The sequence below is a fragment of the Populus euphratica genome, unplaced genomic scaffold, assembly GCF_000495115.2.
Source record: "Populus euphratica unplaced genomic scaffold, PopEup_1.0 scaffold27.1, whole genome shotgun sequence".
In the NCBI taxonomy this organism is placed as follows: domain Eukaryota; kingdom Viridiplantae; phylum Streptophyta; class Magnoliopsida; order Malpighiales; family Salicaceae; genus Populus; species Populus euphratica.
In genome coordinates, this window is record NW_011499899.1 from 1,102,429 (window position 1) to 1,112,459 (window position 10,031).

At 35.3% G+C, this 10,031-nt stretch overlaps 2 protein-coding genes across 2 annotated transcripts; both read right to left on the reverse strand.

Moving 5' to 3' along the window:
- Nucleotides 1–920: 920 nt before the first annotated feature.
- Nucleotides 921–3,234, reverse strand: LOC105132550 (Pentatricopeptide repeat (PPR) superfamily protein). Its single transcript, XM_011036118.1, has one exon. The coding sequence runs from the start codon at nucleotides 3,128–3,130 to the stop codon at nucleotides 1,571–1,573; it is 1,560 nt and encodes a 519-aa protein (XP_011034420.1). The 5' UTR covers nucleotides 3,131–3,234; the 3' UTR covers nucleotides 921–1,570.
- A 398-nt stretch (nucleotides 3,235–3,632) lies between these two features.
- On the reverse strand, nucleotides 3,633–8,808 carry LOC105132551 (U11/U12 small nuclear ribonucleoprotein 65 kDa protein-like). Its single transcript, XM_011036119.1, has 12 exons — nucleotides 8,533–8,808; nucleotides 8,212–8,283; nucleotides 7,886–8,122; nucleotides 7,416–7,497; nucleotides 7,090–7,269; nucleotides 6,582–6,770; nucleotides 6,327–6,497; nucleotides 6,086–6,173; nucleotides 5,784–5,842; nucleotides 4,594–4,659; nucleotides 4,190–4,318; nucleotides 3,633–4,087 (listed from the first exon to the last, which is right to left on the reverse strand). The coding sequence occupies exons 1-11, from the start codon at nucleotides 8,742–8,744 to the stop codon at nucleotides 4,235–4,237; spliced, it is 1,440 nt and encodes a 479-aa protein (XP_011034421.1). The 5' UTR covers nucleotides 8,745–8,808; the 3' UTR covers nucleotides 3,633–4,087; nucleotides 4,190–4,234.
- Nucleotides 8,809–10,031: the final 1,223 nt, after the last annotated feature.

A 10,031-nucleotide genomic window follows, 5' to 3' on the forward strand; every position in this document is an offset into this window, starting at 1 on the left:
AAAAGGAAATTAAGTGAATTGAAATTTATTTATTCTGGATTGGTTTAATTACTAAATATGCTCTGTTATTTATTCTAATAATCCTTTTTTGAAAAAAAAATATTTTCTCTTATGATAATTAAAGGAAATTCAGTGAGTTGAAATTAACTTGCAAACCCCCCCAACTAGAGTTTGCCAGACAAGTTAGGAGACTAATTACAAGCTAATTATTCACAATGATGATCACTCTAAGCTAATAAGTTATACTTTCAAGCCTTATTGCAATTCAAATACATAATTATACTACTAATTCTGGAATCAAGCAAATGGCAACTTAATAACACATACCATTGAAAAGGGAACTCAAATTCATAGATGAAAAAATAAAAATAAAAATTGTTTATGAACTTAGATTCTTTCTCCAGACATGATGTTCACGCAGTAATTCAATACCAGATAATTGTTTAGAAGTCTGTCGACACTGATAATAATTTTGAACGGGGTGGCAAAAAGCTTTTTTTTATTACTATAATTGTGTAGTAATAGGAATATATCATAACTTAGCAACTCTCGAGTGGATTGCCTCGAAATTTAAACTTTTTAGTTATCGATTCCATATACAGAGGCATCTTAACAACATGCTTAGGTCATTAAGAACGAAAAAATGATTTTAAATCGCTAATAGAATTGATAATAATGCTCAAGCATGAAGCAAAATAGCGCCATCATAGCAACATTTCGATACCATGTGTTCAAATTGCAATATCGATCATTTGGAAATGTAAAATTAAGTCAAATTATGCTATTAAATGGAAAGTACTTGGTTTTTTTTTTTACCCATCCCAGATACTGATTTAAGATCTTGTTTGTTAACTCTCAGATTATGATATAATCTGTGCAGTTCATTTTCTTCATTTTACACCTGGCTTCAGAAGTTCAGGACAAAATCTTTCGAACACATGGAATGTTGGGTGGCAAACAAGTAACCATGTTATTCATTGTCATGCATGCAAAATGCAATTGATTGAAGCATGATTAGTACAGTACTGGCCAATGAAAGTAGAACTCAGAAATGATTTTCCCATACTTAGATCTGTTTGGATACAGTGGTAGGAAGTCAATATTACGTGACTTTTACCTCGGGAATGAATATATCAACACTCTTCTAATTTCAGTTACGTTCCACAGCTCTCAAATCCTGACCCTTGCGAAGTACGAATAAGCATGATGAGAAAGACTTGCTTCCCGATTCTTTCCTATAATTTATGTTCTTCCACATGCACATTATCCTTAATCAAGAAAGATCTCATTTCTGACATACCTGAAACCGCTCATCATGATCAGGCATCTGTTTCCTGCTTGTTCATGTATGTCATCCCCATTTTATGGAATGGTTTTGAATGAGATTTCACCGAACAAGCATCAAACAGCAAGAATTAGGCTTCCGAGAGAGGTTAAAAAAACTTTATGTAAAGATCTCAGTTTGTCCTGTTAAAACACTTGTGAGCTGTTAGCAGTTTCCTTGGCATCAATACATGTAAGCCAACAGACATTCTCACTAGACTCTGGAGCCACCTGGCTCTCCGATCATTCACACCACACTATTGCCAGGAAGTTTAAAGGCATTTCGCTTGTTCATCAGTTTTCTCAACCTCTCAGCATCCTCATACCGTCCAGCACCAGCAAAGATGTTATACATAAGCACATAGTCACCTCCGTATCCTCTCTCCATCTCCATTATCTTCCTTGTAACCCTCTCACCCATCTCAACATTACCATGAAAGCTACATGCACCCAACAGGGTCCTCCAAATCACAGCATTAACAATCTCACTAGGAATCTCTAAAGCCATCTTCTCTGCTTCTTCTAGCCTCCCTGTCCTCCCCAACATGTCTACTACACACCCATAATGCTTAATATCTGGCAAAACTCCATGCTCATTCACCATCTTGTAAAAACACCTAAGCCCCTCATCAACCAATCCGCCATGGCTACAAGCATTCAAAACACTCAAGAATGTCACTCTATTTGGCTTCAAACCTGCTTTCTCCATCCTTTCAAAACATTCCACCGCTTCCTTCCACATCCCATGCATTGCAAACCCGGAAATGATGGATGTCCATGATACCAAATTCTTCCTCTCCACCGAAATATCCTCAAAAAAATTAAAGGCACTCGCTATGCAACCACATTTCGAATAACAATCTATAATTGAATTAGCAACACGTATATCAAAAGCATTAAATCCTCTTTTCTCTGCATAACCATGGATCAAGCTGCAAGATTTTAACTCCCCCATATTAGAAATAGCCGGTAAAATTGCAAGAATAGTTATTTCAGTAGGCTTTATACCCTCACACACAACCATTCTTCGAAACAAAGATAAACCCTCACTATACTTGTTGTTTCTGATATACCCATCAATTATTCCAGTCCATGAAACAACATTCTTTTCAGGCATCTCATCAAAGAGAGAACTAGCAAATTCAAGTTTACCCCATTTAACCAGCCCAGTAATCATCACATTCCAAGTAACCACATTTCTCTTGGGCATTTCATCAAACAAAATCACAGCATCACCTAAAACCCCACTAGATAGGTACATGTTTAAAAGAGCAGTTTGTACATAAACATGATATTGAAAACCCACTTTGAATATACGACTATGAAACTGAGTTCCAAGAATTGGACAAGAACAGTTAGTGCTAGTATTTACGAGGAAAAAGTAGGTAAAGCTATCAAATGAAGGGGGAGGCAATGAAGAAGAGTGAAAGTAAACTTCTTGCAGCTGTTTGTAGAGCAAGAAAGCTAGGTGGGGCTGATCACCAAAAGAATAGAGTCTAAGCAGGGTGTTGAAGAGCAGAATTGAATCGTTTAATAAGCCAGTGGATAGTAGAAATGAGTGGACTTGTAGGGTTGTTTGGTGGGTTTTTGTTGGGTTCTGGAGTAACAGAGAGAGCAAATGGTTTAGTTTTTGTTCTTCTTGTTTGATTGTTGTAAATAACCTTTGTGAGGTTAGGAAAAAGAGGGATGCTTTTGTTGTTCCTGCTATTGTTTTGTTTGTGAAGTAAACAAAGCATGGCCTTGTCAACCTAAGCATACTTGCAAGGAGCCTTGGCTTTCCACAACTTGCATGCATACATGTAGTCATCTCGCATTAGCGCTGCGGCATTTTAATTCTGTGGTTTATCCGTTTAGGGATCGAAACTTCAAGTAAGAATGTGGGCTCAAGATGAAATTTTTATGGGAAATATCATTTTAAAAAGAAATATAGTTATCATTTTAAAACGTAGGTAAACCTTTTTTTTTTTTAGCATTAATTTTATTGATTGCATTACTAGTGTATACGTTAGTATAGTCGTGTTGATGGAAATAAAGATTTTAAATATTCTCCGAGATTGAGATGCAGTGTCTCTCTTGATTGCATCGCTTAATGTATGATTTCGGTTCTATTTACAACTTGGGAGACAAACTAGCTCCAATGGGTTGTAGCAGCACTTTACTAGGTCTATCCACTGCCACTCTCAACATTCTTGCTCTTAGCAGAACAAATTCGTTCATGAACCCAATTTCTTAGCAATCACGCGGCTGCGAGAATTATTGACGCATTTTCAGTTTTTAGTCTGCTTCTCTCACAAAGAGAGATGAGAATCACTATTTTCTGCTTACATAACCATTTCATAAAGTCTGCACAATTGCGAATACCCCGTTTGATGAAGTAGAGGACAGGAGAGATTGACAACTATTGTTTGGTTCAATTTCTCTTTCACAAACATCTCTTTCAATTTACCATCTCCACATCCCTCAATGCTCCAGAAACTTACAGACAATGAAAGCTCCGTATCATAAAGTAGTGAATTTAAACTTTTCTGCATGCCGGAAACAAGAGGTCATCCTTTTCTTCTCGCTGGTATATAAGATTAGTATTAGTCAGTCGGCATTGCATGTCCTAACCTCCTCCCCATCCCTCTACTCTTTTCCAATTTGAGCTGCTTAATATTGACAGCAGCAACTGAAAATGCCCATCCATGGCAGCTTGCTCTGCACATCGTCCCCATGCGCAGAAATATGAAATTTTCTACTTCCTAAAGCCAGAGGATGCGGATACCTGTAAGAAGGCAAGAATCATAACAGATACAATATTCCCAAATTTGTTGGTTGAGGTCCATGTCAAGGAATATAATGTAGAATGAGTAATTAAACCACGAACCATGAGTTGTATAGTATAAACAGCTCTTATTCATGATAAATCTGTCTAATTTGGCTTGGCAGCTGAAGGATTCCGACCAAATTGTATGATCATCGGTTTGTCTTTGAATACATATCCATTCACTAGATTCTGCAACCACAAACACATTAAAAAATATCAGCATATCATTACCGCTTTAGCAGAATATATAACAAAAGAAAGCAAAGGTGTGTGATCTAGTTGTCATAAACATCTACATGACACTCCCAATTGGGAAAGTCAGATCAAGTTGCTCAATGCCCCTGGTTTTATGAATGCACTCAGCAGGCAGCACTTGAAGGGCATCTATTAAAAAATAAATAAAATTGTACAACAAGGGTTCAAAAATCACACAGAAGTTTTATATAAACTCATGAGATACATACCAGAGCCTGATGGGCAAGTTCAACTGATGAAAACGTTACAAAAGCTTGACCCCTCATTCTTCCCTCCTGAAATTTAAAAGTGAAGGTCATAATTCAAAGTTGATCAGTCAGGAGATTATGAGTTTACAACCACCAATGCAATATGTCATGGCCAAAAACATGATTTTTTCTCCCAGCGACAAAGCTTCCTTCATGTTCTCATGATTTTATACAAGGATTTTCCTTGATTCAGATAATCTTCACAGAAAAGTGTAAAATAAATTTCCATGTAGTATGGTATTAAGGTGATGTGTAGTTTTAAGATAGTTGATATTAGACACCAATCAATCCATACACACACACACACACGGAATCAACAGCAGAACACCATTATCAAATTTCTTCTCAATCTTTGGCAGCACTTCAAATAAATATGCAAGCACCAAGTCCTTAGGTACAAAGAAGCATCTGAGCAATATCAATCTAGATAATGGTAAAATCTAAAGCAGCAACCCAAAAACAGAGCTCGGGATAAAAACTTTTCAATTTCCTCAACCCCACTCCATAATCTGGGTCTCGCTCTTCTGGATCTTACTCATAAGCCATTGATCACATAATATGCTCTCTAGAGCATGCTTCACATGCTCAAGTTAAGAAAGAAAAGATTTACCAGAACCAACGGTCTGCTTTGTCATAAATATTTCAATCCACAATCCCTCTTAAAAACGTGTTAAGGGAAAGCACCTCCCAATCCACAGATCAACAAGCATACCCTTGCAACTGACCATAAACCTTCTCAACTCATGTTGTCATTAGATGACGCACACAGTGTCTAGCCATTAAGCCCTTTCTCAGACACCAGTGCCCATAAATTTCTTAACTCAGATTTAGATCATCTCTCCCTGGACTCCTTCCTGTGCTAGCAGTTTTAAAGGACAGGATTTCCTTGCACTTCCATAAAATTTATACTGCTTTCTCATCTTCCATTCACCAGTCCTCTCATTCAACATTAATGATGGAGCACATAAATGAAACTGTGTATTTCATACACCAACATAATAAATGGTGGATCAAAGTCTCTCTAATGACCACATGGAATTTGTATCACATGAACTAAAACCTGGCATGAGCAATCATTTCTTCTTTGTAGGTTAAACTTAAACATCCATGCTGTGCTTTATGCAGAAATTAAGACTATTAAAGAACCTCACCTGCATCAACTTGACACTGAGGCCACTTTTAGCTGCATCAATGCTTCCAAATAGCGATCCTACATCAAATTACGAACAACATATATTAAGCAGGTACTGTCTTTGTAGTAACAAAGGGCAAATGTGAGACAAAATGCACACAAAGAATAAGCTGCAAAAATTCCAGCACCTAGTATCAAACACTAAAACCATCTCCTACAATATGAATATTTGGCACTAAACACATTGAATTATACAGAGAGACTTTAGAAGAAAGACCCAAAATTTTGGGGAGTAGCAAGTATCAAGGTTTGCCAGCTCACCAAATATGTAGAAGAAATCATCAGCAACCACCTCTTTGTCAAGGTTCTTTATGTACAGAACAGATGCAGGATTCCCAACTGTGTAGTTCTGCAAAATTTAAGACAGCTTATGCAACTGGGTATATCCTTTGCAATCCATAAAAGTTACTTTCAGCCAAACACGCAAACAAAAATTTCAAACTGAACATGGATTAGACTCAACAATTAGGAAAACTATATTTATTCCTTGCAGAATGGGCACCTTAAACTTTGGAAGTGATAAAATTTCCTCTGGAGCGAGCCTTTTACTCTCTATTTCTTCTGCAGTTGCATAGTGTTTCTGATCTGAACCCTCTGTGCCTGGGTCCTCAGATTCTGTCATAATGCTATCATCCTTATATTCATTGTGAGTTACTTTTGGTGCGATCTTAATCTGCAATGAAACAATAGAATAACATGAATATCTCCAAGAGTAATCAGATAAGCCAACAACAATTTCTATTATGCAAAAAATGACCTGCAGCACGGTATTCTTTTTCTTTATAATTGGAATTTCTTTTGGGACCAAGGAGGCAGGTTTCAACCCAACAGACTCATGAACCACATCTTTATCAACTGCAGGTCCTACAATTGCTTTCCGTTTAAAGTGTTTTCTTCTTTGTTTAACAGCTCCTGAGGCTCCAAAAGGGGCTTTATCATCAACCTCCTACAAACATTTAGTCCCAAAGCATTACTATTGAAATTATTAGTGGTAATTAGAAAAACAGTAGGAAAAATCATCCCAAACTGCTCTACCAAGAAAACACAAAAAGAATTTGAAGCAACAAAAAATACAACATTCCTTGATAAAAGAAGTAAGAAAATAACATCATGTACCTTCTGATATTAAATAATGGCAAATGAGGAGCAATCATAGTTCGGTTCTAATTTTATATTCGAAGCCCGCTTGGTTTTGTACATGTATGACATTAGTGAACACACAAACATTATGTATAAATCAAGACTTGGAAATAGCAGCAATATACCTCATCTGAAGACTCCATTTCCGACTCGCTACTAGATTGCTCTGCCAGCGGAGAATTTTCAGTTAAACAAGGAGGAGGAGGTGGTGGTGGAGGAGGGGATTGTGGCAGTGGTAGAGGTGGAGTGGGCAGGGCCATTCGAAATGGAGCTGGAATATTCATTTTGTTCATCAAATGCAACACCTGTGATAGAAAACTAAGTTGTTAACGACACTACTCCACCATGCTTGAAGATGACTAGAATAAAAAACACAATAAAATGTAAATACTAGAGACAAAGAAGATGATTTTGTAAATTTTTCCATAAATTTGAAGATTTTGGGGGCAACCTGTGTATAGAAGCGAGGAACAGCAATAAGAGCATTTACAATGTTGGTCAGAATGTTTCCATCTGGTGGAGGGTAAGCATACCTGTACAAACAAAACATGATCAAATCTAGGCAATTCTAGCAGCATACCATGATAACAAAGGATAACGAGGATGTTTTGTTGCTCTATAGTTAATTGTTTGAAGCTATAATCAGTTTCCAAAATTTTACTGTCATACTTAATTAGAGACCAACCAGTGCTATCAAAGGCCAGTTCCTATGACCTGGCGCCGCATTGAACTGAAATTAACATTAAGCATGTGGACAATGGACACCAAAAAAGGAAGAAGCATGCCTCAAATAACGTGCCATTAATGTCTACCATCACAAGAAAATCCATGGCATTCACAGAGAGGGCACTGCTTTCCAACGTTGACACAAAAATATTAATCAAATAAGAAACTTTAGGAAGAACAGAAAGGTCGACATACTCCAAGTGAGGAGGAAATGGATAGTCAACACCAAGCCTTGGTGCAATTGGTTCACTAGCAGGTAAGGACCCAAAATTTGAACCTTCAATGACATCTCTAGTCACAGAAGCATCCTTCATCAAAGATGTTGGTAGTACAGAATCCTTTCCTTGTTGAGCCTCACTTTGTTTAAATTTACTATCCTCATTTAGCTTACTAGCTCTCTCCACGGATAAGACCTTGCCAAGAAACCTCAGCCTATCCAGAAAAACAAAAGAGACAACAATTCATTGGCTTATTTCACAACATTGGACTACCATCAACTAGGTGGTGACAGAAAATTTTACCCATTTAACTGACGATGCGCTTGATAAGCCAGTCCTTCACTCTTGAAATCCACAAACGCACAATTTCTCAATCTGCATAACCATCATTATCAAAGAACATATCACCTCCAATGAAAAGCACAGTCGATAGTACCACAACAAAGAACAATGGAGTCTATCAAACAAAAGAGACAGATAAATCAAAAGAAAAAAACATAAGTACTTGTAAAGAAAAAAAATCATAAACATGAGCAAAACATGGAATACTAAACCAACCACTTCCAATGCAGTCAAGGCATAAACTTCATTAAATAAAGATTACAAATTTTACATTGAGATAACCTTCCAGAATTGCAAGGGCGGACAGAGCAAGCACCATAATGAGAGAAAAGTCTTGAAAGTGTGTCAAAAGGGATATCTTCAGGGAGGTGTTTAATCAAAAGGGTAACAATCACTTGTGAATCTACAGACTCTGCTTTCACTTCTGTGCCTTGAAACCCAAAATTCTGCATATGGGTATTCGTAAAATTCTGTGCAGAAGGAAAAGCAGCCATTGAAAGCCACGAGAAGGATGCTTAGGCAAGAATTTTCGTATCCTGAATTGAAGTGAAGGATACCCTGTTTAGCAGGGATGCAAAGAGCTGTGTATCTCAGTGGGCTGGGCTTTTCTTTTCGATAGAGTATGTAAGTTTGGATCCAAAATATATGGGTTTCGGCTGGTAGTTTAAACATTATATATTATATAATAATAATAATATGAGCCTTAATCAAATCAGCCTTAGTGCTCTTATGGATTCAAATTCTTTGAGCAAATTCTACCCAAATAATAATGTAATTGCTAACCCTTCTATTTAAGGCTAATATTAAAAGCCCTATCTAATATATATATATATATATATATATATAAACGAGAACCATCCAAAAATAATTATTCATTACTTATATCAAATATAAATAGTAAAATATATTAATTAATAATGTAAACTAAATAAATTAGATAATATTGATTTATCTCAAACTTATTTAATTTATTTAAATAATACTCTTAAATCATTATCAATTTTCTATGAAAGATAAAATTCCTCCATATTTACTAGAAATTTTTAACTTAATAATAAAATTGATAAAATACAAAACACACCCATTAAATAAAACCATTATTTATTTAATTACAAAACATGTAAGTTATAAAATTGAAATCAATTTCATCAAATTACAAACAAATATAATTTTATAAAATCTCAAACAAATCTTAACATAAACAAATTATATATTCATACAATAATTTTCCATGAAAAAAATCTATAAAACAAGTAAACACATAAACAAATTAGATATACTATATTAAAATGCTAAAAGAATCAATATTTTTAAAATGAGTTAAAACAAAAAAATAAATAATTTTATTTATTTTCCAGTTAAATGAATAGGCTAGCTAGCAGGAAAAACTTTTTAGCTTCCTTTTTTTTTAGAATCACACAAACTGAGCGAGTAGTTAATGATCTTCTGCTACTTTTTTGACAGAAAAATGAAAGAAGAAGAAAAAGAAATGGGGTACAAGAAAAGGAGATCGATTGCTAGATTATAACTTAAAAACTATTAATAAATATTAACAACAAGTATATTGCATCAGTAATAACATTTATAAGAATGACACATTATTATTATTTTTTCATATTTTTTTTATTGTAATTCTCTTAGTATATATTGACAGGAAATTTTTGTTGATTTATACTTAGGGATATAAAGAGGAAATTATTTGTTGGTAAAATTCATCATAATTTATAACATAATTGTTTCTATCTGTATTTTTTTATGTATTTATTAATTTTCTAGTTATG